This window comes from Chaetodon trifascialis, chromosome 2 (genome assembly GCF_039877785.1).
Source record: "Chaetodon trifascialis isolate fChaTrf1 chromosome 2, fChaTrf1.hap1, whole genome shotgun sequence".
Taxonomy (NCBI): domain Eukaryota; kingdom Metazoa; phylum Chordata; class Actinopteri; order Chaetodontiformes; family Chaetodontidae; genus Chaetodon; species Chaetodon trifascialis.
In genome coordinates, this window is record NC_092057.1 from 17,614,114 (window position 1) to 17,640,154 (window position 26,041).

General features: G+C 41.6%; 2 protein-coding genes across 2 annotated transcripts in view; one reads left to right on the forward strand and one right to left on the reverse strand.

The window, feature by feature from the left end:
- LOC139339043 (E3 ubiquitin-protein ligase SMURF2-like) overlaps window positions 1–25,841 on the forward strand; it is a 64,652-nt gene extending 38,811 nt beyond the window's left edge. The window contains exons 6-20 of the mRNA XM_070974478.1: window positions 1–36; window positions 375–458; window positions 2,390–2,601; window positions 4,959–5,043; window positions 6,203–6,361; window positions 7,715–7,768; window positions 15,349–15,562; window positions 17,403–17,506; window positions 17,624–17,738; window positions 18,221–18,399; window positions 19,879–20,016; window positions 20,240–20,360; window positions 20,522–20,723; window positions 21,299–21,374; window positions 21,516–25,841. The exon at window positions 1–36 is cut by the window's left edge and continues 49 nt beyond it. Of these exons, the coding sequence (XP_070830579.1) occupies window positions 1–36; window positions 375–458; window positions 2,390–2,601; window positions 4,959–5,043; window positions 6,203–6,361; window positions 7,715–7,768; window positions 15,349–15,562; window positions 17,403–17,506; window positions 17,624–17,738; window positions 18,221–18,399; window positions 19,879–20,016; window positions 20,240–20,360; window positions 20,522–20,723; window positions 21,299–21,374; window positions 21,516–21,615 (1,879 nt within the window). The 3' untranslated portion in view covers window positions 21,616–25,841. The remainder of the gene's footprint in view (window positions 37–374; window positions 459–2,389; window positions 2,602–4,958; window positions 5,044–6,202; window positions 6,362–7,714; window positions 7,769–15,348; window positions 15,563–17,402; window positions 17,507–17,623; window positions 17,739–18,220; window positions 18,400–19,878; window positions 20,017–20,239; window positions 20,361–20,521; window positions 20,724–21,298; window positions 21,375–21,515) is intronic.
- LOC139337564 (histone H2AX-like) overlaps window positions 1–26,041 on the reverse strand; it is a 238,104-nt gene that overhangs the window by 131,720 nt on the left and 80,343 nt on the right. The gene's annotated exons all lie outside the window — the stretch shown is intronic.

Consider the following 26,041-nt stretch of genomic DNA (forward strand, 5'->3'; position numbering starts at 1 on the left):
CTGCAGTCGCCTGTTTGACAATGACTTACCTGATGGGTCAGTAATGTCAAATATTTTCCTCCAAAAATTAGCTCTACTATTAAGCAACAGAGTGCTTTGCTTTTGCTTGAAGTCTCCCATTTTTCCGGACTTTCCAGAGCTTTGTTGATTAAACTCGACTTTTTCATGAATTCTTTTAACAATTTTTTTTTTTTTGCTGTGTAATCCTTGAAAAAATAGTTTGCATTTAGGGGGTTTAACTGTATGTCCACTGGTGATTCTCGTTGTTCATGTTATTTATAAAATGAATATTACAACGTTGATGTGCATGTTTTGTAGAGACATCAAAAGTGTCTATGTGTGATGCTCTTTGTCTTACTCTTGTCATGAAACAGCTGGGAAGAGAGGAGAACAGCTTCTGGAAGGATACAATACTTAAACCACATCACACGTACCACACAATGGGAGAGACCTACCAGGTACATCTGCACACACACTGCACACACTGCACACACACTGCACACACACTGCATACATCCTCAACTACAACGTCAAATAATGGATAATATTCTAAAACGTCAACCAAGTTAAGATCACATCATCCTTAATCCTTCCACTGCCTACCTTATGTACAACAGTCATGCTGATGTAATGCACATCAAACCTTTTACAAAAAACACTTGTGTCACTGTGTGTGTCTGTGTGTGTTTGTGGAGGGTTCTGTGGGGATTGTTTTTAAGTGGTTGTGCTATTCCCCACTTCCTTTTCAGAAAAAAAGACCCCAGCCCCACTCACTCAGACCCTAGTCACAACACAAGAGTAACAGTCAGATATCGGTAGTGAGTGAATTTCTCCCACCACAACATGCGTACACACGCACGCACGCACGCACGCACGCACGCACGCACGCACGCACGCACGCACGCACGCACGCACGCACGCACGCACGCACGCACGCACGCACACACACCCCTAAATAAAATAGCCAGCCACTCAGGCAGACAGGTTTTACTTGGCCCCTGTTCATACAGGAACAACTGTCGCCTTCCGACTTGGCCTATATCAGTGGAGCCGTTACCAGAATAAGTAAACAAATAGCACAGCATCCCCCCACCCCCCGCCTTCAGTACCTCACCTACTCTTACAGCACTTTCTAGTAACCCCCAGGCAGCATAACAGAACGAGGGAGGCCGCCAGGAAATCGTGAAGAAAAGCTTAAGTGGTAGGTCATTCAGGGAAGTGAAAATGTGTAAGTTGAGGAGGAAGATGAGCAGGTAGGAAGCATGTAGGAGGAAGAAATGAGAGGTTAAGGTGAGTGAGGCGCAGGCACAGTAAATAGTCAAATTTATAGAATTAATTATTTTTGCCTTATTTAAGATCTCATCTCTTTGTTCCATATTAGCAAAAAACAAAAAGGGAGAACTGTTAATGTGGAAGTGTTTACCACTCTCCAGCCACAGTTTTTTGTTTTTTGTTTTTTCTTAAGCAGACTGTAGTTGTTTTTACTACCCTCCCAGTTTTTCACCGGCCCATGTCACTTCTCAGTACTGTCGACAAATGTAACGTGGTCCATGAGCTAGATGAGAGAGAACACATTGTAGGTGTAGAAAGGGAAAAATGGCTCAGACACTGGAAAGAAGAGTGATATAATGTGGGGGGGGGGGGTGTAGGTTGACAAACAAGGGTCCAAGGTTTGAGATAGCCAAGGCGTCAGTAACTCTGGACAGCCAGACAGTGGTCAGACATGCTGCACACACACATACAGATACAGTAGGTGTCAGTAAACCAGTCTGTGTCTGTTTGTGTCTGCTTATCAGATATCTGTTTGTAAGTCCTGCAGTTAAGTTGCACTCAAATGCACAAAAGATTCTACTGTAGGACTTTGTGTTTGCTTTTATGCAACCCATAATCCTCCATATCACTTTAATCTTAACCATAACCATGAAATAAGTTTTTTTTCCTCGAATACTCATAACACAAGCTGTTTTCCAGTAATTACACTATACCTGTGTATATGTCTAGACATCACAAGAGCAAATAAACCACCTACACCGACAATATGACTTCACCCATAGCATACCCATGTGTTATAACACCTATAACACCTAAAACACACACCAACACACCTCTTTGCACCCTCCACAAGCAGGTTTCTGCAAGTAGAAGAATACATGGTACACAATCTTATACGCCAAAAAAAAAAACCTTTATTCATCTAGTTCACAGCAAAAAAAAAATAGTATTGTTCTGCCTAAATGCTCTAAGAATATGTTGATTATTTGTAATCGTAAATACATATTTAGAAATTCAAACTTGAGTGAGATGAAAAAGCTTAAGATTACAGTCAATGAAGACTGTGGCCTGCATTTACGTGAGCCTGCATACATTTACACACTTCTGTCTTTCCCAGGCCAGCATCAGAGTACTCCAGCCCATCAGGGCGTCCACTGAGCTGTGTGGTGGATGAGAACACGCCAGTGATGACGCCTGTTAATGGGGCGGAGGCCAGTGGCCCACCTGGTGAGCAGAGGATCCAGGAGAGACGGGTTCGATCGCAGCGGCACCGTAACTACATGAGCCGAACACACCTGCATACACCACCTGACCTGCCCGAGGGTTATGGTGAGAGACACACCAATAGTATACACACACACATGCATATGCACCCTTAAAAATTGCATCTAATAAAGTATCAAAAGAGTAGTTTGGTCTCAATAAATTGTTGCATTTTGTATCTATTTTGCTCATTTTGAGCAGTAAGGACATCAAACATTTGATGCTGAGTGATGGTGATCAAATCCTGTAGCTAAAAACAAGTGCTTCTTTTGACTGTGGTGTTTGTGTTTGCTGGCTGACAGTCCTGATGTTTCAGAAGGAGTTTTATTATGTTCCATTGAACATTAAATGTGTATATAACAAAAGCACAACACAACTGGACTGTGTATATTAAGGTCACAATGTAAGAGCTGTCCCAAAACCCTGAGCCACTTGTTTTCTTCCTCTTTTTTTTCTTTCCCTTTTAGTTTTTAACACAGGCTTAGTTGATTTCTCATTATGGGCTATTGCCTTGAAAGGGATGCAGTTCATAACACAGTTGAACATTGTGTAAACTCAGTATCAAACCAAGGTCACCTGAAAATGCTTCATTTAATTTATTCTTGCCAAGATTGCCAGTGCATTATCAGTATTTATGTATACACGTTATTATAAGATGTGGTCAAGGTGTCTAGTCAGGGAATGGTTTACACCTGGGACACCTAGGACAATGCTTTTATAACTGGCTGGTACATTACAAAGTCAGCTCTACAGCTGACTTTGTAACATGTTGAATTATATAGTCAGTATCAGAAAGGCAAGCTGAGCTGAAGCCCCAGCCCCAACCCTAACCCTCAAAAGATACACAGATACACTAGACGTGGTGAGCTGCTCCGCAAGCTATACCTTGTTAGTAGCCTGGAGGCAGTGATACATGTTTTCTTTTAATGATGAGAGTAAAGTTTAAATGCCATTTATATCCTCTTCTTTTCTCTGTCTGTCTCCCAGCTCTGTCCTGAGGCTATTACTCACACTTTCTCTATTAAACCCCCTCCTCTTCCCCTCTCCCTCCTCCCATGGCACCACATCATGACAACTGTAATCAACACTTGTACTGTGTTCATCTCCTCTCCTCTCCTCTCCTCTCCTCTCCTCTCCTCTCCTCTCCTCTCCTCTCCTCTCCTCTCCTCTCCTCCCCTTCTCCTGTTTGCAAACACTTTCCAGTGTTGGAATGTTTTGGCCTTACAGGCTGATATTCCCACAGCGAATTTATGGAGGGAAATCACAGCATTCATAGCTCGATGTTTAGCTCAGAGCAAGCATTTAAGATTGGCTATTTTCTTTTATGTCTGTAATGCTTCAACTGGCCTGACTTGCAACATGCAAATATTGGGAAAATAATGGCGAAGCTACACAAGTAAATTTTCCAACATCTGATTTTTTTTCCCCTTTCAGAAAAGTGTACTTTTCGTACTCAGCCACAGTGCACCCCACAATACCCACAGAGTCTGTAAAATAAATTATTCTTTTAAGTGTGGTGCCGTATGCCAGCAATTTAGAATGGCATTGTTGGATCTGTGCCCCCTTTAAATGTCCTGCTGCGTCCACTGAGGCTGTCCAAGGTCGGACAAAATGAGTCACTGATGCCCAGCAGCTAGTGAGCGTTCTTCCTCAGCTGAACCCTCTGAACCAGGGTCTGGGTGTGGTGAGAGAGTGTGAGAGAGAATGAGAGTGAGTGTGTTTAGGGAAAAAAGTGAGGGAGAGGTGGGTAGGAAATGAGTTGTGCCAGTAGGAAGTTGTGGCGGGGGGGTAGTGATGGATTAGCGGGTGAATATACACACATGAACACCACACCCGTGCAGCGTACACACTTTGTGCCAACATTCACACACTCTCCATTCATCCATGAGCTGGATGGAACCCAAGAGCCAATGATGATGAACCGTTGTGTTCTGGTTTCTTTTTGGTGTCGTCAGTTGGTTTACAGTATATTTGTGGGTTTCGAACGAGTGACAGCATTTTCTTTTCCGTTTCCTTTGGTTTTTGATAGTAATAGGAAAGGATGACTTTTAGAGCGCACACAAACCTTCAAGAGAAAACAAAGCAACTAGGATGCATCGAGGAGCTCTGTGCAAGGAAAAACACTCATAGAAGTCTTTGATAAATTTCCCACAATTTTTTCCCCCCATCCTCTTGGGATAGGCCTACTGGAGGCTGGAGAGGAACTAATTGATTACATTGGCGCACACCTTGAGAAACTCCTGTCCCTGCAGTTTGCCTGTCACATCAATTATAAGCAGACTTCCCCTTGTCCAAAATAAACAGACTCACAATCCATGCTTGTACCCACCAGGACTAGATCACAGCTTTCAAGCTTGTTTCAGTGCTGCTTTTCCATTTTTGACATATTAGCTCCAATCAGTTATTTTTTCCCTCTGTTTCAGAGCAAAGAACAACTCAGCAGGGTCAAGTCTACTTCCTCCACACACAGACTGGAGTCAGCACCTGGCATGACCCACGGGTGCCCAGGTAATTACTTTGTGTCAATATTTTTATTGTCTGTATTTTTATGTAATTGTAAAACACTTCATATGTCCCTTTTGATAAATATGACTGTGTGCTATTAATATGGGTATAAATTATCTCAACATAAATTGACTTATACATGTGATAAGTGCTGCAGTGCTGTTTTTTTTTTTTTTTTAATCCTAATCTTAACCTGACATATATTCCCAAACCTGACACAACCAAATTGGACCTCACTTAATTTCTCATGTAATTGCACGGGTGTGTGTTCAAAAACAGTCTTATTGGTCAAATTTCAGGCTCAAGTCAGGGTCAGCCAAACTAATGGCCTCTGGGTCTGATGTTGAGATACTAGAACATTTTTGGACAGATGTTGAGCTGAACACACCACAGCCAGTGGATCTGCATTCAATCAAACTGTTTCACCAGCTCTCAATAGTCCACTAGGTAATTCACTAGAGATTGCACTGAGTGCTATTGCGTTACATTTTTGGCCATGTCTCCATGTAGCTGCTACTCAGCAGCGAAGCACATGCTTTTAGTGTCCAACTCACAGCAGCAACCTCTGGGTTGGGTCATTTTGGATAGATCTGCTAAAATGACCCAGTATGTTGTGATGAGGCATGTGCTTTTTCCCTGAGTGGCATGTCATCACTTCACACAAGGACAAAGAACGTCCTCCTACGATGTTGTCCCAGATCAGAGCTTACGGTTCTGCTGACGGGAATGTCATCGTACAGGACAGAAGAATCAAGAAATTAGAGCAAGTACTTTGTCAGAAGGATAAAGGCAACGTTAATGTCATTGATGCTGTTGACGGTGTGTTCAGAGCTCTGGTCCAGTGTTCTGAAGCTACTGTAAAGGAAATCTCATGTCAACGTTGATGCCAATCCATATTTCATCACTTGCACCAACACCATCACTGCATTTATTTACAGTTATTACATAAATAGTCATTAAAAATAAAACATTTATTGAACAGGTGGTCAGGTTTATTATATTTTTCATGTTTAAAAGCAATTACTTACTACTACTACTTTCTTTGAACTTTAGAAAAGCAGCTAACAGTGCATCAGGTTTTTCCCATCTGAGGCCAGCCAATCATTTAATATGATTATCATTAAATTTGTCTTTTTTTTTTTTTCTTTTTTTTTTTCTTCAGAGACCTAAGCAATGTGAACTGCGAGGAGCTGGGCCCACTGCCACCTGGCTGGGAGATCAGAAACACAGCCACTGGCCGCGTCTACTTTGTCGACCACAACAATCGAACAACACAGTTCACAGACCCTCGACTATCTGCTAACCTGCACCTAGTACTCAAGTAAGTGTATCAACCATTATATTTGAGCATCAGTGAGGGTGAGGGTTTTTCAACGGCCACGCCAATATTTAGAGCGCAGGGCGGTTTGAGGCCAATATGTAATGCTGATAACATGTTGGGGTTTTTTTTTGCATCTGATAAACTATAACAGTTTAATGATAACAGCAAAGGAGACACAATTGATGAACATTAATGAACATTTATTAAATACTAATGTTATTCTCAGAACTAAGTAGATGTGTTAACTAAATAAATGTCCACAGACATGTCATCTTGTTTCTGAGTGAGAACAAAAAATTGTAAACTATACTATAAATAGATAAAAATTAAACAATGTAAGTGCACATAGTGGCACTCATTAGCATCTCTTTATTCATATGAACACAGGAAAATATTTGAAAATCAAAAATGTGCATAGTCTCTGATGTGTCTGCAGACGTTTTTTGTTAAATCGGCCTTGTGAGCACAGGCACTGGCCGATTATCTCAAAATTCCAGATATCGGCCCAATTAATCTGTCTCCCACTGGACATCATATTCAAGGATATTCAGAGACATTACATTGGTTGGCTTTCAAGCCATGTACTCATAAAAATACCAGATATAAAGACATGAACTAATGTGCCCATTTGATGCATCTGTGATATGTTAGGGGTTTAAAACAAGTCCAATATGTTGTCTCTACTCATTGTTCAACCGTTCTGTCGCTCTTGGGTTAGTTTCAGAGCCGCTCTCTGCTCTGCTCTGCTCATGTTTTCTGCTGAGGGTTGTTAGCGGCATAGTGCTTTTAAAAGCAGCTTCACACTCATACTATCTGTCCTGGAAATGGATATGAAGACTCCTGTCTGGGGATGCCCAATAACCTGGAGAGAGGGAAGCTGTGATATATACTACAGTCGTGAATAGATCAGCAATGAATATGTCTGCTGTGAGATGATCACTGTTGGATGTCTTGGCTTCACTCATCTCACTTCATATTTGTGTTCACCTCTTCTCTTCTCTCCTTTCCTCTATCCTCTGCCTGCCCTGTGTCTCTGTCAATGGTCTTTTCCCATCCTCCTCTTTCTGTCTTTCTGTCTCCTTCCTCTGCGTCTTCCTTTTTTCTTGTTTCTCTTTTTTTAATCTAACTCAATTCTCTTTCTCTGTATCCTTTTACTTGTCTCCTCTGTATTGCTCTTTTTCTCGTTGTCCTGTCTGTCCTGTCTCACTGTTCCTTTTTTAAACCCGTCCCCTGTTGTTTTCAATGCTCCAATTCTCCTCTCTGTGACACTTACATTCTCTTTTTATGCCAATTTCTCCCCCTTTGTCTTTCTGTGTCTCTTCCTGCCTTCTCTCCTACTGTTTTCTCCTTCAGCCCAAGTCCAAATGGTTCCCGTGTGGCCATGGACAGCCAAAACACTAACCTCAGGTAACCCACCCACCCACACACACACTCACACTGACATTCATGCAGAAATACATCTGTGTTCACATACTTGCAGGCCAATAATTAGCTCTGTATGCATACACACACTTGCTGATAGTCTAATGGCAAGCGAACAATGCATTCACAATGCGGTTGGCACATTTAGGTGGATGGACATTTTCATACACTCACCCCAGCTGTTTGCATAAAGCTGTTTCAGCAGCCAGTCACTCAAAGCTTCTCTCTCTCTCACACACACACACACACACACACACACACACACACACACACACACACACACACACACACACACACACACACACACACACACACACACACAGTTCCATTATCATGAGAGAAAATGCTGACTGTGATGCTTTGCCACAGGGGAATGTCCAGTCTTGGTATGTTTATGTATATACGTGCACAACCTTCCTCAGTGTTGACTTTCATGTGGATGTCATTCAAGTTCAGCACACACACACACACACACACACACACACACACACACACACACACACACACACACACACACACACGCACGCAGGCTGGCTGGCTGGCTGGCTGGCTGGCTGGCTGGCTGGCTGGCTGGCTGGCTGGCTGGCTGGCTGGCTGGCTGGCTGGCTGTCCGCATCAGGGCCTATCAGTTCATCTTTCAGTGTGTTTGTGCTGTCTGTCAAGAGTCAGCCTCCACTGAAGATCAGCTTGTAGGCAGCTAAGCCAGCAGAGATGCCTGGTGAAGCCGACCCCACTCAGGAAAATAATACTAAACATGTGTTAGCACAGCAGCTGATGGCTTAGCACCAGTTCTCATATCATCGCCAAGCACAAATGAGCTAGATTCTGTATGCTAGCAGTGTATTATCTCATACACTCATACAGTTATGATGTTCACATTGGAGGACCCAAGAGTTACATGAATCACTGATATAATTAACTGAATTCTAAGATTGTTCTTCAGTTATTTTTGCTGTCAGGAAGCTACCTGTGCTTTCCACCTGCCGGTGTGTGAGGCAAGAAAGGCAGGAACAGGAGGAACACGGAGAGATGTGGAGATTTTTCCCCTTTGCTATTTTGTTTTTTGTGCAAATTCTTAGTCCGTTTTCAATAGCAGCAGCTGGCAGGATAGACATGTTTGGGAAATCAACATCTGGTCATTTGGTCAAATAGTATCCATATGTGTTAGAACAGCCTCTGGTTGTGAGTTGAAACTCAGCTATGTTATCCAGTCAGCATCATTTACTGCTTGTCTGACTCTGTATTAGGAGAGATCTGAGGGAGTCCAGATGAAGTTTTAGAACTTGAAAAAGGTTAAAGTTTACAGGCTAATTTCCAATGCAGCTTTCTGTGATACACAGAAAACTAAATTATAGCACCTTCTATACACAGCACATTTTTATTCGGGCTGTGAGACAGTCTGCCAAATCAACTGTATTTCAAAGAGTGTAAAAGTAGAACTTGACATGCAGTCAAGAATTCATTTTATTAATTATTTAAACGTGAGAAGTTTAAAGAGTATAACATGGCAACTGTAAAGTTAAATTAGCTCAAACTTAAATAGTATTTCTTGACCAATGCGCAGTTGCCAACTGCCAACATCGCTTCGCCCAAATGCTTCTCTCTTTATATGAAATCAGGTGGAGAAAGAAAAGACTAGAATCTGTGTGTAGATGTCTGAAAACAGTTTCTTCAATATCTTCTAGCTTTGGCTCTGATAAACTAAATTTTATTGGGTGCACTCCACAGACATACGTAATGCTGGATTGTTTACTGAATGAGAAGCTCAACTCTAAACACCCCAAGTGACTGACGGCAGGCTCATAAACAACAACAACAGCAAGCAGAGATACAGAGGCCTCTTGGGGAGATGCATGGAGGAGACAACAATCTGTTTATATGTTCAGCACATGTGCATAGCCAGTGTGTGAAGGTCTGAACAGTTGACTGATAACCTTGTTATACCTTCCTCTCAGGCCTCTGTTGTATAAAGATAAACCAATGCAACTAGTCAGACCACTTGCATACTTTCTACCTTTTTGTCTCTCATCTTTCCTCCTGTCCTTGCTCATTTCTTTTTATCCTCTCTTCTTTATTCCCTCTCATTTGTCTTTTATCAGTGCCACACACACATACACACGCACACATCATGACCCTGCTATAATGCAGCCCTGCATTGACCTGTTTCCATATAGGGAGATTGAAGGTGGTGATTGTAGAGGGCTTTTGCATGTCAGGACCTGAGTGCATGTTGCCTTGTGCCATTGTGTGGGGTTTAAGTAAAAGTGCATATTTGTTTTTCTTCAGATATGTACATAGTTGATAGATAGTAGATTGATTTTGTTCACTGGAAATGGGTTTTAAAGAAAAGTATGCACACTGCAGAAAGACTGCAAAGGGAAAATTCTCTTGCACAGTGATAAGAAAAGCTTTGAGCTGTTGTGTCTCTGTGCCACTGGAATATGTTTTCATTATTGTTGAGGTGCATCTTTCTCTTTTTCATGCTCTTGTTTTTTTCTGGCAGACAGACTCAAAATGAAATGAAAAGAATAAAATACAGCAGTTGGCAGAGGAGAAAACGGAGATGGTCGGTCAGTCAAAACAAATTTAACATCTACAGGGGAGAGACTTGCTTTGATTAAGTCAGGAGAGAGACTGAAAAAAGAATTGTGTTGACTTGAAATAGAAGCCGTCTGTAAGCCACGCTGTCGGCCTCGACTTGAAAACAGACTTAATGCTCCAATAAAATAATGAAAGTCTGTTTCTGTCAGAGGAAACTGCTTGGTGCTGCGTCGTCAGACAGGATGGTTGACTGAGCTTTGGGGCTAAGTGTGCTTCTTGTTTTGTCAATACAGTGTTGTCACTGCCTTGTAATGTTTGAATCAGGCGTTTTAATTAAATCAATTTAAAACTTCCCTAGTTTTGCTTTAACCATTGTGATTCTACCTGTGAAACCTGTAGCATGTATTTGTTTGACTGCAGCAGCGTCAAAAAAGAATCAGATATCAAATTTGGCAGCACAGTTGTGCTGTATTTACTTGAGATACAATTTTTTAAATAACTTTGAAGGCAATTTTTCCTCATTATCCTGTTAACAAACACTGCAGACTCATTTTTGTTGGCTACAACTGGTTGTTTAACCTCCATTTTGTTTAATGGGTGTACTTCTTACCCCCCCGCCTGTAGAAACAGTTTGTGTTTTGTCTGCGAGATTAGATGGCGTGCAACAGATTTGACATTACAACATTGAGAGTCTGCAATTTGCACCTCAGTGCACATCTTGGTTTAAATGTGACTCAGACAGCCCTGTTGCTGTCAACCTTACAGTGGTGAAGGCCTTGAATTGTCAGACAGTCAGACACAGCTGCATGACTGTGGTCTGCCACACTGTCTCTCACATACTTGGCTCCCTCCTTCACACCAACACACAGTATATGTCTGAAAGATTACATTAGTGTTTGCTGAAGGTATTTTTAGTTGCTGCTGGATTTACGTTTAGTGGGCATCAGCGGGTATTTTCCCAACCAGGTTATAAATCTTGATGACATTTGTATGAAATTTGCATTGATGTTTTAAGAAGTGGTGATTATATGTTATATTTGGTGCATAATGGGTGTCTCGTGTATTTAACCTGTGAAAGACAACTATAAATGCTAATTATTGGGTTAACTGTAAATCCCACATGTATATATGTCACATACATACAGTATTTGACATTTTCCTACTGTACTTTTCACACCTTGTGTCACTTGACAGGTGTACATAGCAGGGTAAAGCTGTCCATATGTAGTGCATTAACAGCTAATTGTGAAATATAAGAGAGAACAGGGCCTTTTGGTTTTGGCTAGTTGAAAAAAATAATCAAAAATAATTGCACTCTTACAAAATCACTTAAAATTTTATTTGCAGGATACAACCCTGATTCCATTATACGCACATCCCATTCTCGTAAATGACATAAATATAAACTGCAACTTGATTGGTTGGCGTACAACTGCAAGGCAGTAATTCTACTTTGAGCATTCCATAACTTTCCCAGTATTTTGTTTAAAAGTTACTGCCATCAAATTCAGAACGAACATATACTTCCAAAAATCAATGAAGTTCATGAGGTAAACATTTCATGGGGAGGTGAAAAGTCAAAGCAGAAAGTACATCTGTTTTTTTTCTGTACTTGCAACACTTTGCAATCATTCGTTATTCTCAAAGTGTCTCATCACTGCAGTCTGCAGCTGGTTTCCGACACTTCCTGTATTTTTGAAACCGGAAGTGTGCAGATGTGCTAGCAAGGCAGGTATGAAGAATGTCAGAAGCCACACATTTACTAGCAAAACACACATATTATCCAAGTAAATAATTCTGTACACACATGCCCATGCTTTGTGTGCGTGCGTGCGTGCGTGCGTGCGTGTGTGTGCAGAGTTTGGATGACCTCTCTCTGCTCTCCTGCTTCTTGGGCAAGTGTAAAAGAGCAAAGCAGCAGCTGATATTCAGACCTGATCGACTCATAAAGGACCCTTTGATTCTCTGGGCTGGGTGGGGGGGCAGAGGGGGTGTGTTGGGGTTGCTGGTGTGGCTTTAACACCACTACACCTACTCAACACTAATTTCAGCCTACCTGTGCCAGCTGCTGTGGAAAAAGAAACAAGTGTAGTTTCTCTTAAACACACAACCATGCGGCCTTTGCACTCTCGTACACACACTCTTGCCCAATCTGTCTCCCTGTGAACATAGAAAGAGGATGGAGGCCTATCATGACTCTGCAGGTTCAGGTGCAGGTGACCCAGTTTTGGAAAATGTCCACTACTTAATTTCTCAACCTCTCCAGTTTCTTTTCCTCCCTCTCCTTCCACCTTGGAATAACAATAATAAAATCCTCTGGCTCTAATATTGAATTTGTAAGTTTATATTTCTCCCCAATCGTCATATTTCACCCAAGCTGTCACAGCAATAGGAACCATTTCTCTCTTTTTGCTTGGGCCGATTTTCAGCTTTGCTGTGCTTGTATTTTCTATATTTACCATAAAATATGCCGAGCTTGTCTCGTTTAGAAACCAGAGACGATGAACTATGTCGAAACGTATTTTTAATTACACTGTGCCCTCAGAAGGAAAAAAGAAACGACTGCGCTGAAATTACGCTTTATTATATGGTTCTTGAGCCTCCCAGCCAAAAGCAACTCATTCTATTTTGTTTTAAGGCCATCTTTTCTTCCCCTCCTCCTTCCTAAAGTGGTTTTCAGGACTGCTCCACTGCAGTCTTACCCTTTCTTTGACATGCTAGGAGCCCCAGTGCCTGCCAATAAAATAAATAGCAGCAGACTTGATTATACAGGGATAGACTGGTGAAACACTGCACCCGTTTAGTTTGGAAAGCCCAAATAGATGAGGCCTTTTTCAACCCACTGAACCAGAGAACCCAAGTGTGCAACCAGTGTCGGAATAAGTGGGTGGCTATGTGCTGCTACCTTAGACGGTCTCTGCCTCCTTTTTATATACCAGTTCAGGCCTCTTGGTGTGCCGTCTTTGTTTGGCCAACAGCAGCTTTGACACTCGGCTCCCAGCGGAGGACAGTAGCTTCTTTTAAAGAAGTCCTCTGCTGGCTCGGCATCTCTTCACAGGAAAATGAGGGCTGCTGTCTTGTTGATGGGAGAGATGGATTATATTTTTCTGAGGCCCACCCAGAGGCCCACCACCAACACCACAATGAGGGCTGGAGGAGGCCAGGGCTAGAACACTGACCATGGCTCACCTTTGCCAAAAATGTATTTTATCATTGTCTCGTCTTTTTTGGAATATACAGACGCCGAATGGGGAGAGAGTAAAAGGGGAATGAAGGTCTGGAGATAAGTTCTTCGATTTCAGGTCCTTGGTCCACTTTGCAACAGGCGTGCTTCCCTGCTCACACACTTTCCCACATTTACCCCTTGTTGTCCTCAAACAAAAAACAAGGCCTCACTTCAGGTCAGGCAAACATGACAGCAGAGCAGTGACTGGAATTTAGTAGTCAACACGACGGGAAGTTTACAGGAATGCTGGTGTTTTCTTTCCCTCCACCTCAAATTATGAGGAACGTTGGCAGTTCCAGCGGTCAGATGATGGAAGTTCCAGTGGTGGTTGGTAGAGGGCAGGGGTACCTACTGGGAGGTAACCCTGGCTGTCTGCTTCTTTATGCTTGAGGCAGGAGGTAAAGATGTGAGAGCTGCAGTAATGATTTAGTGGGAGTTGCAATTATTAAAGGTAGACTATGCAGGTTTTGTGGTTTGCTATTTGTATTATAACACAGCATTCAAATTGGCCTTTCCTCCCTGGCTCATTGCCAACAGAAGTGCACCACCCCTGCCCTGACTGCAGATGCCAGAAGGCACGCCGCCCAGTGTACCACCTGCAGCATCATGTGGAGAAATTTACAAAACCTCCGCTAGCACTGAGTCTTTGCCTTGTGTTTAGACCGAATGATTCAAAGCTCAAACTGAGCTATGCAAATCTCGAAGGTTTTTTTTTTCAGTGCGTGAAGTTACTCGCATTGATTGACAGTAGGCCATTTTTGTTGTTTCCTCTTGTATGCATGCTGCTTATGTCTGGCTGTGGCTCAGGAGGTAAAGAAGTTGTCTACTGATCAGGAGGTCAGTGGTTTGATCCCTGGCCTCGGCAGTCCACGTCGCAGTATTCTTGGGCAAGATACTGAACCCAAACACTGCCATCGGTATGTGAATTCATATGTATGTCGCTTTGGATGAAGGCGTCTGCCAAATGACTTATTGTAATTTTATGATCTGGCACCTGGTTGATCCCTTTTCATAAAGTTCAAAGGTAGAGAGAAAATACATCGCCACACACTTCTAGTGGGTCATAAGTGATGATTGAGAGGGACTGCTGTTGTGTGAGTCTATACATGAGAAAACCCTGCATTCTATACCTTTTCAAAAGTGGAGGTGTTAGACTTGAAGAGAAATGTTATGGAGGAGGGCAAAGAGAACACACCAACTTATCTGTCCAGTCTAGTTAGCCAGAGGCACCAGCTACTCTTACACTGCTCTCCTTTGTATGTTTCTTCCCGTCTTTCTCTCTTTTCCTCTGTGCGTATCGCTTTCTTTCTGCTTATTTAGGGTTTATCTCTTTCTCCTTGTTATTCCTGGTGGTGATATTTACCAAACGTCTGGTCAAAGGCCCAGCCTGTCCACAGGTCTGGATCAGATTTATTCAGGGCTTAGGGCTCTGTTTAGTACTCTTTGCTTTGAGAGGAGTGAGGAGGGTGAGGGTAGAGAGGGAATTTCTTACAAAACTCCCTCGTTCTGTGGTTAGTGGATATTTGAGATGGAGGGGCTGGGGAATTCCCTACAGGACATATCCCTCTTTCTTCTATCTTTGTGTAAATCTGTTTCCTTCACTGAAGTCAAAGCAGTGCAGAAGAAAGATTACAGTATGACTATGACCATGTGACAGCTGCAAGCCACCAAATGGAAACTGCAAAAGAGCACCTCAGGACAGACTGTTTAATACTGCTGTTTAAAGGAATGCTGTATCATACTGACATGTGTATACTGTTCTTCTTCTGTCTCTCCTTCAACCGCATTGTCCCTCTAGTCATCCGACTCAGTTGAAGGACCAGGGTGTTCCTGGGGCACCTCAGCAACCTCTGTCCCCAGCCCAGCTGCCTGAAGAGGCTGAGTGCCTAACAGTACCCAAATACAAGAGAGACCTGGTGCAGAAGTTGAAGATCCTGCGGCAGGAACTTTCTCAGCAACAACCCCAGGCTGGCCACTGCCGCATCGAGGTCTGCCGTGAGGAGATATTTGAGGTAACAAAAAAACAAAAACTGCACACCTGAATAGAGGATGTGAGCATTGCACTTGTTATAGTAGCCTGTTGTTGTGTAGTAAACTGCAAGAAGAACACAAACAGTATTTTTCTTTATGTTTATAGATCATGGACCATCATGACCTTGAAGCTTTGTTTGAATTAGGAGGAGTGCGCACGTTCAGCTAGAAAAATAGTCTTTATACTCGTCAAACCATGGAAGGGAACACTTGGTTGGCGGTTGAAGGGCATTTGAGCACAGCTGCAAACGCATGCACATAAATGAATGCGTAACAAAGAATTTACCATGAATTAATGTAATGTGCATTGACAGCGTGTTCTTAAAATTCATCATCTGGCATTCAGAGCATCACGTGATGACATGCAAGCTCTGAAAACTAAAGCTCACAAAGCACAGATCTTTGCATTTTTACTGGCGTTTTTTCCACCTTATTTACGATGTGCACCAGAAAAGGGCCAAGGGCAGAACAGAACCAGTACTCGGAACTTCTTTATGGTTTCCAGGGAAAAGCAGAACAGAAAGACCTTCACAACACCACAAAAAACTTTGTCTCTGTTACTTTTCTTCTCCTCCTCTGTCTCTTGCTCTCCCAATCATTTGTTCTACCAAGGCAAGGCATTCTTTCTGGATGATTTCAGCAGTTAAAGAGAGGGAGGGGGGGAGCGGGTGAGGAAAGGAGCTAAGGCAGCAGTGGCAAGTATTCGGGGCCAGACATAACTTCATAACTACAAGTTGAGCAATGAAAAATATGACTTCATCTTCCTTCGACGTGACAGCTGTGGAAGGGGAAAGTTAAGTGTGAAAACCAGCCCTGCAGATCCACGTGAGGTTTTCATACAGGAACCAGTGCTGCAGTTCACCGATGGCACTGTGTGCACGTACTTACAATGGTTCTAGTCTGGTTTCCCATCTACGCAAGTTCTGTGCCACAGGTTCCCATGTGATTAACACTAATGAAGCCACTCAGTGTACGTTCCAACATTCATTCAATGGAGGTTTCCAGTGTTCTGGACACTTTACACACAAATATTTTTCCTCACCAACATGTTCGATAACTTGAGTTCAGAGTGTCTAAAATGCGCAGCCTCGCTCTGTCATGCTTTCACAGTTGCGGCAGTGCTGTTACTGCGGCACAGTATTGTTTACTGTGGCACAGACTCTGATTCTTTGGACTCCTCTCAGAGGACAGACAGGGACATGACTCTTACGTAATGTAAAAAGAAAACGCACAGACTATTTGTTTAATTTTAACTGGAGGGAGGGGTACAAGAGGACAGGCAAGGACAGAATTATTGGGATGCGCTGGCATCGATTTTCTCGTCTTTAAAGCAATGCTGTAAGGCCTGAGTCTGCCCCAAATGTGCAGCGTGCATATGAAAATGAGCCCATGCGAAGCCTGATTCTCAGTATCAGGCCCAGTTAGATTCAAGCTGTGTTGCACATGTGTACTGCAGGAATCCTTGAAAGTATTAATACTGCTACTAGCTGCTTGATAGTGGCGCCTTCAGTTGTCAGAGTGTGTGTTGTGAGGAGAAGTTGTGGGAAATCAAGAGGAGGTGGTCCCATACAGGTTTGATTTTAAAAAAAATGATTTAGCAGTACCCCCCCCCCCCCCCCGCAACATGTGAAGCCCTGATCGGAAAGAGGAAATCTGTATATTTCTCCTGCAAACCTCCAAAGTTATTATTCACTATTTTCCAATCATCCGAGGGTGTAGTGCTGTCCTTCAGATTATATTGTTGAGTAATGTCCTTTGATACTAAAGCTGGTCTTGTCTGTTCTGTGTTGTACTAAGTTTGCTGTGTGTGTTGGATTGCAGGAGTCCTACCGGCAGGTGATGAAGATGCGTCCAAAGGACCTCTGGAAAAGACTGATGATCAAATTCAGAGGAGAAGAGGGACTGGACTATGGTGGCGTTGCAAGGTACTTAATCATCAGTTTGTTTTTCTGCTCTGGATTTAAATGTCAGCAAACATTTTTTTGAACTTGTTTGAGAATTATTTTAAAGTACATATTTGGATCTGTGTGTCTGTGTTTTAGAGAATGGTTATACCTGTTGTCCCATGAGATGCTGAACCCATACTACGGCCTGTTCCAGTACTCCAGAGACGACATCTACACCCTACAGATTAACCCAGACTCTGCTGTCAACCCTGTAGGAATTACTTAGTTTTATAGTTGTATGTAACTTCTAACAGACATGATAATATGTTATGCATCCAGACAGTCATCAGACGCAGACAGAAACTAGACATTTCTTTCTATTCGTCTCTGGACTCATTTCATCTTTCACATGACATCATGTGAATTTCATGTGGCAAAAAAAGCACTTTAGAGATGCATTGTTAGAAGCAGAATAATTGTGTCATAATTCTATAACTTAATTTTGATAATTGGATTCTGGTCAGTAAGTTGACAAATAATTTCTTCTTTGCATGCTGTAAATTATACTGAAGTTTCATATCCTATAGTGTGTGTGTGTGTGTGTGTGTGTGTGTGTGTGTGTGTGTGTGTGTGTGTGTGTGTGTGTGTGTGTGTGTGTGTGTGTGTGTGTGTGTATATATATATATATAGTGATATAAAACTGGTGTGTTAAAGTGAAAAGCCTTCATACTAACACCGCTGTTTAATGTGCAGGAGCACCTGTCATACTTCCACTTTGTGGGCCGCATCATGGGCATGGCCGTGTTCCATGGCCACTACATTGACGGAGGCTTCACTCTGCCCTTCTACAAACAGCTGCTGGGCAAACCGATCACGCTGGACGATATGGAGTCGGTCGACCCCGACCTCCACAACAGCCTTGTCTGGATCCTGTAAGACTTTGTATTTTTTTTTTTTTTTGGTTTCCAGTAGTGCTGTCAAAAATATCGCGTTATTAACACGTTAACGCAAATCAATTTTAACTGCGTCATTTTTTTTATCGCAAGATTAACGCTTTGTGTGACCTAGTGAACTTGTAGTTTTTTATAAGCTGTGGCCATTGCTAGTAATCTTAGGAAAACTACAGGATCGGGTTGTAAACCGGAAACAAAACAATAGGCACGCCCCACGTACATGTTTGGTCTTGCCTGCTCGCTAGCTGTAGGCTACCGGTTTGTGTGGATGTCAAGTGCAAAACGCCGAACTGGATGCGAACAAGATTCTGAATGGAAAGTTTAGTTTCAAAAAGTTGCCAGATGGGTCGACTGACAACACCAAAGTTATCTGTGTGTATTGTCGGTGTGAACTGAATTATCAACGTAGCACATCCAGTCTGAAATACCACTTGATGGCCAAACACACGGCGAATGCGAATTCTCCGCCGCCTCCTTGTCAAAACCAGGCGACAATGGATGGCTTTCAACAGAGGCATATGGATGCTATTATGTTCAAAAAGAAATGAAAGTTTAAGCCATGGTTTAACTGCACTATAGCCTGAGTCCTAGTTTACAACGATGTGCACTTTATCTTGTATCACCCTGTTTTGATCCCTTAGAAAGGGTTGTTGAAGGGCTTTTTTTGTAACCAAGTATTTATTTTTTTTGTCATCTGTTTACTGACAGTGTTAAATTGTGTGAGATTTGATTCATTCAAATGTGAATGACTGCTCAAAGTGAGAATGTTAGTGTGAAATATAACGATAACGATAATATATGAAACACATATATTAGTGTTATCAACACTAAACCCTTAAGCAATTTTTTTTTTTTAAACTGTAGAAATAATGGTTATCCCACGTGTAACTTAATACTGGTGTGTAGTAAACTATTGGTGCACAATCAAACTTGACCAATCTGTCCTCAACTTTTTAATGACAGCAGCGCCCTCTGCTGCCAGTTAAGATGACATCTGATCTCAAAAAAGGCTTTTGTGTTCTCCTGCATGTTTTGACTCGACAGTGAAATATTTTGACAATGAGTGTTTTCTATTGTAAGATGCTGAGCTGATCTCTCCTCGTTAAACCACAAACTTCTCTAGTGATGATGTCATCCACTATTATGTCTATGAACTAGTCATCTATGCTCAGTGATCTCTCACCATGTGAATGTTATGGATAATCAATGCTGCTTTTTTTAAATTGACAAAAGAATAGATTACAGCAAATGAAGTCATGAAAACTGAACAGCAGATCAGTTACCAAAAAACCCCCCACAATTAAACGCACAGACCGTGTACTGAGGACGTTAAGTGCAGATTACTGCCATTTTATTTTTGTTGGACCAAATCCTGAGAAATAATTTCTGCAGACGCTATTAGCTGGTTCCTGTCATTAAGAACCTTCTTATCTCTAACCTGCCCTCCCTCTTCTTCAGGGACAATGACATCACTGGTGTTCTGGACCACACTTTCTGTGTAGAGCACAATGCCTATGGAGAAATCATCCAGCATGAACTCAAACCCAATGGCAAGAGCATCCCTGTCTCAGAAGACACCAAGAAGGAGTATGTCAGGTATGGAGGGGCATGCACACGCAAAGAGAAGAATGTAACAATTGCATGCAGTCATTAAGTACCAGATTTGTTTTCACACCACATTTCTGTGGCAGTCCATTCTGTCGTATTGTCAGTAGTTCAGTGTTACAACAATGAATCTGTATTTTCAGTCCCTCGAGTGTTAAAACTGACAGACTCCCACTCTGTTTCTTCCTCTTCCTTCCTCTCATATTCTCTGCAGGTTGTATGTGAACTGGCGTTTCCTCCATGGTATTGAGGCTCAGTTTCTGGCCCTGCAGAAGGGCTTCAATGAGGTTATTCCTCAACACCTGCTTAAGTCGTTCGATGAGAAAGAACTGGAGGTACAAGAGAAGAACTATTTCAAAATCAGTGATCCAGTTACAGTTACAGTCACAGTTATCAGCAACGATATCTTCTACAATATAATAGTTTATTCATGTAGACTTTTGTGGTATATTAATATTGGCTAGTGATAAGTGTATATCCCCCTCTCTGCCCTCAGCTGATAGTGTGTGGCCTGGGAAAGATTGACATCTCTGACTGGAAGTCCAACACCCGTCTGAAGCACTGCACCCCAGACAGCAACATCGTCAAGTGGTTTTGGAAAGCTGTGGAGTCGTTTGACGAGGAGAGGAGGGCCCGGCTGCTGCAGTTTGTCACTGGCTCATCCAGAGTCCCACTGCAAGGCTTCAAGGCTTTACAGGGTATTTATCTGGCTCTGAGTGTGTGTTAACCTGTTCCTCAGCTGGGTCTCTGTTTCCAGTTCTCATGGTTTTCTCACTGAGAGCAGAGGTCCTGCTCCACATTTGGGTTTAGCTTCTATTCCTACTGTGGGATTTTTTTTAAGAAACTTTGAAACTTGATACTGTATTCTGTCTATGTTCTAAAAGAAATGCTTATCAACTACCATACCTGCTAATAAAGTTTGATGGCTTCATACTTAACAAAAGCAAAAGACTGCTTATATTGTAAGCACTGGAAAATTGCAGCTCCCAGGCTTTGACAACCATAATGTGGATAAGACTGATGACATGTATTATTGAATATGCTGTTAAATGTTAAGAAAATAATTTCAGGAGCATGTTTTAGTTTTTTTTTTTTTTCTTGGTTTTTGTTTGTTTGTTTGTTTGTTTGTTTGTTTTTTCCAAAAACCCAGTGAAAGATATCATCTGAGCAGAGGCTAGATTAGAAAAGGGTCAGGACTTTATTTGTCCAGAATATAGTGAGGCATTTGATACTGAACTGCACCTGATGGATCCTGTTTGTGTTGTGACTGCAGGTGCTGCAGGGCCCAGACTCTTCACCATTCATCAGATCGATGCAAACACCAACAACCTGCCCAAGGCTCATACCTGGTGTGTGTCTCATACACCTGCAGATATACACACATTTGCATGCAGATAACATGCACACACCTTTGATCACACGAATGGAAAAAATACCTTTCAACCTCTCATGGCGTCACTCACATGAACTCATTCTCTCATTCCCTCCAGCTTCAATCGGATTGACATTCCACCCTACGAGAGCTATGACAAGCTGTATGACAAGCTGCTGACGGCGATCGAGGAGACCTGTGGCTTTGCAGTGGAATGAGAAACACATTGGAGAGTGTGTTTGTGTGTGAACATGTGTAGTTGTGCGCAGGAGTCTAGACTATTCTTGTCACTGCAACGTGCTGACAGGCTCAGTAAGAGCCCGATATGTGTGTCTTCGACCAGCCTGCAGTCTTCCTCTTCTCTCACTGCTCTCCACATTCTCCCCTTATGGATATCTGTTTGAACAGCTGCTAGAGAGTCATCCCCTGCCATTTATTTCCCGTCATTTATTTGTTTTTTGTTTTGTTTTGGTGTAGTTTGTGTGAAATACAGAGAGCCAATTAAGAGCTGCAGCATTTCTTTCGACAGCTGTGAGTTTGCGTTCAAAAGAAGAAACTGTCCAGTCATCTCACTTAAAATCTCATCAAATCAGGAAGCAGTTCAACTTAAAATTCAACAAATTACAAAAGTGTTTCTTTTAAAAACTCTCCCTAGACATTTGAGAACGGTGTCACTGTTTTGTGTTGCAGTTTGAACTGTTTGAATTGATCCTTGTCATGCTACTGAATCTTGAACACTGCAGGTAGCCGTTATCTTGCCCTTTGTAGCCTTCTTAACCTCAACCAGTACACCCTCCGATCCTCATGGCTTCAGAGTTAGTGTGCTTCATCCTCTGGAGCGCCACAAATTCATCCTACCTCAGTGTGTGATGCTTTGATATTTGAAGGGTTTCATTCCAAAATGCTGCATTTTCTCTTTTGAAAAGTTAATTTAATTCAAATTCAGAAACGTGAATCCTTACTTTTTACAGTAGTGCTGTGCGGTTTGTTTAATTGTCATACCAGGAGTCAATTTGTAACAGTAAAACCATTTAATTGAAATTGTGAGAACATCATTTTGAAATGGAACACATACAGACTGACGTGGATGTGGGTCTGATGTTTTGTGGCGTTTTTGGAGTCAAGCTTGTGGTGGTTTGTTTAAAGCTGAGGGACGGACTCTGGAGGAAGAACCTTATTTTTTTCCCTTAATCAGTGTGGCCACAGCTCTTGTAAATGTGTATCTGTATGTTTCTGCATGTGTATACAATTGTGCGCTTGTATGTGAGGAAGGTCGACGTGTTGTAGATGAATTCTCCATCACCTCTACAAGCACAGCATCCTGTATATGAAGCTGCAGGGCTGATTGAACCTCACTTTCTGAGCCTGGTTGGTCTTCCTTTTCTCTCATTTACACATTTGCCTCCAGCAGTTACAAAGTATGCATGTTTTTTTTCTTTCTTTCTTTTTTTTTTTTTTTTTAATTTTTTCCGAACCCAGCATAACCCAGCATACTTCCTGTCAGTTTATATGTGAAAAGGGCACAACTGTCCGTGGGACCAGGCTTGATAAAAAGCTATTCGAAAGCAGGCATTTATTTTCAGTCACATCATCAGTTTAAAAAGGCAGAAGTCCTTCTTTTTGTCTGTCTTGTCACTTTAGAGCACTTTACAAACTGAGCAGTGATGGCAGGAGTGCTTTCTTCACATTAGATTAAAATATATCATGTTTTATTTGCTATATGACTACATTAGAAATATAGAGTAAAAAGTATCTATACACCTGTAATTTTGAGTATATATGTACAAATACATAGCTATTTTGTATATTGTTGCTCGTTCTTTTTTTGTTCAATTTAAATGCAAGCATGTTGGTGTCTGTCACGGACCTCTTTGCATTCTCAGGTGAAGTTGTCTTTTTTTTTTTTTTTATTACATTTATTAGGCCAGCATGAGAGGAGGAGTAAAACTGGTTTTAATGGGAACTAAATTTCAGAGGCCCTGTCTTTAAACCCATGTCAAAGTTGGCAGTTTAAAGTGATCTGTTCTTTTGGTCAATCACTTTCACATATTTACACACACATACCTTCATAGGAGAACACGAATGGCCATATTTGCTGCTCTGGAGGTCTGTGTCACCACTGAATGCCAAACAGCATAGACAACAATATTATTTCACATGCATGGAGGGGAAATGGACTGAGTGCTGATGGTGGCCTCAAATCCTCAGAGCTGCAGATGTTGAACATTGACTGCTGCTTTCCTCCTGGGTGCTACAAGGTGAAAATTTTTAACCAAAATGAGAAGATACTAAAAAGCAGAGGCAGCAGTGAGGAGCACCTCCATCACCAGAGTCTCCATCCAAAGAAAACCCTCTGCATGAGTTGATGCTTGAGAAATAAAGCCTGTTTATTTGCATAATTATTACTTTTAGAAAAAAATCAGTTAAATGTTCTTTTTCATGTGTACAGTTGAAGTCGGATGTTTACATAGACTTAGGTTGAAGTCATTAAAGCTCATTTTTAACCCTTCTACAGATTCCATGTTAATAAACTGTAGTTTGTTAGGACATCTACTTTGTGCATGATGCAAGTAATTTCTCCAACAGCTGTTTACAGATGATTTCACTTAGAATTCACTGTATCACAATTCCAGTGGGTCAAATGTTTACATACATACGTAAACTTGAGTGTGCCTTTAAAAAAAGAAAATGATGTGATGACTTTACATGCTTCTGATTGACTACCTGTGGATATATATTAAGGCCGACTTTCAAACTCAGTGCTTCTTTCTTCATCATGGGAAAATCAAAAGAAAAAAAAAAAAGAGAGACCCTCCACAGGTCTTGTTAATCCTTTGGGAGCAATTTCTAAACACTTGTGGGAACTTCACTCATTTGTACAAATAAAAGTGTGCAGCTATAAACACCACTCAAGACATCAGCCAGGAAGTTCAAGCTTAGTCACAAATGAGTTTTCCAAATGGACAATGATCCCCAGCGTACTTCCAAAGTTGTGGCAAAATGACAACAAAGTCAAGGTTTTGGAGTGGCTGTCACCAAGCCTTGACCTCAGTCTGATGCCTGGGCAGAAATGAAAAAGTGTGTGCGAGCAGGGTGGCCTACAAACCGGATTCAGTCACAGCAGTCCTGTCAGGAAAGGGCCAAACTCCAGATGCTTGTGGAAGGCTAGATAACACATCTGACCCAAGTTAAGAAATTTAAAGGCAATGCTACCAAATACTAAGTTTTAATAAACTTCTGACCCACTGGGGATGTGATGAAAGCATTAAAGGCTGAAATAAATTATTCTCTTGACTATTATTCTGACATTTCACACTCTTGAAAGAAAGTAGTGATCCTAACCATTCTGAGGCAGGGTATGTTAAGTGTCAGGAAAAGTGAAAAAACGTAGATTAATTTGGGTCAGGTGTATGAAAACGTCCGACTTAAACTGTATTCTGCCTGCATTTCCTTGTAACCATCAACAGTTTTTTTGCTTTCTGGTAAACTGTTGGTTACTAGCTGGTACTCAAAGTTTGTTTGTTTGTTTTTTTTCCCCCCTTTTATGGTCATTAGACAAAACAGACAAAATGAACTACATTGGTCATCTTTGTACAGTTACAGAGGAGTTCTTTGATTTTTCCTTTGATAGGCTGACTCAGAGGCAGGAACAAAAAATGCATTACAAGTTTGTTTGCACACGTTATGCATACTTGGACTCCAAGTTATAATCAGACACTTCCTTCTATTTACCAAATAGTCAATGGGCTAATTTTTTTAATGTAGATATGCACACATGTATGTTGTCCAGTGCACACAGTCCACTTCAGCTCTTTGTTACTTTTTGTAGGCACCAAGTTTTCTGGCTGGTTCAGTCTGTAGTGCAAAAGTTGTTGGGGTTGAGTGCTTCCAGATGAAGGGAAATCCCACTTTTCCCCATTTAAGCAGCCAGATTGGTTAGACATCCTTGATTGTTTTGCAGGCCATTGTTCATTTTTCAAGGTTTCAACATTCAAGGAGATTTTTTTGTCTACTCTGATTGATCTGCCAAATCTGAGTGAATAAATTAAAAGCCACTTTTGGTGAAGATAATGGACTTTAGTAATGGTTAATTGGTTGCAAAATACAACAAGCTCCCCACTACAAATAGAGGTTTATGTGCAAATTCTTGTATGTGTGCGTGTGTGAGTGTGTGTAAATGACTGTTGACTGAATTCAGTTAAAAAAAATCTTAATTTTTTTTAACTGCACCATATATTATTTCTTTTGATTTCCTATCTGTTTTTGTATTTATTATTACAGCGTATGTGCTCATAGTTTTTCACATCAGCTGCTCTGTGAGCTTGTAACTGACACCTGTTCATAAGGACAATAAAGAGGCAAAGTAATACACTTCTTGTACCCTTGCAGAAAGCTGAGCAATAAAACTATGCTGTTTGGACCTCACAGCATTATGTTTTATAGAGCCATGTGTGTTAACGTCTTCTTTTCCTACTGAAAGCTTAACGGAGACGAGGGGAAGCCTTAGACAATTTACTGATTTTCTATTCCTTTGTCCAAGTTCTCTGAATTATTTGTTATTGAAACTGGATATTATACTGAACCAAGCTTATTGATTTTATGAATCTGCTGCAGGAAATGTTTAAAAATAAAAATACCCCATTG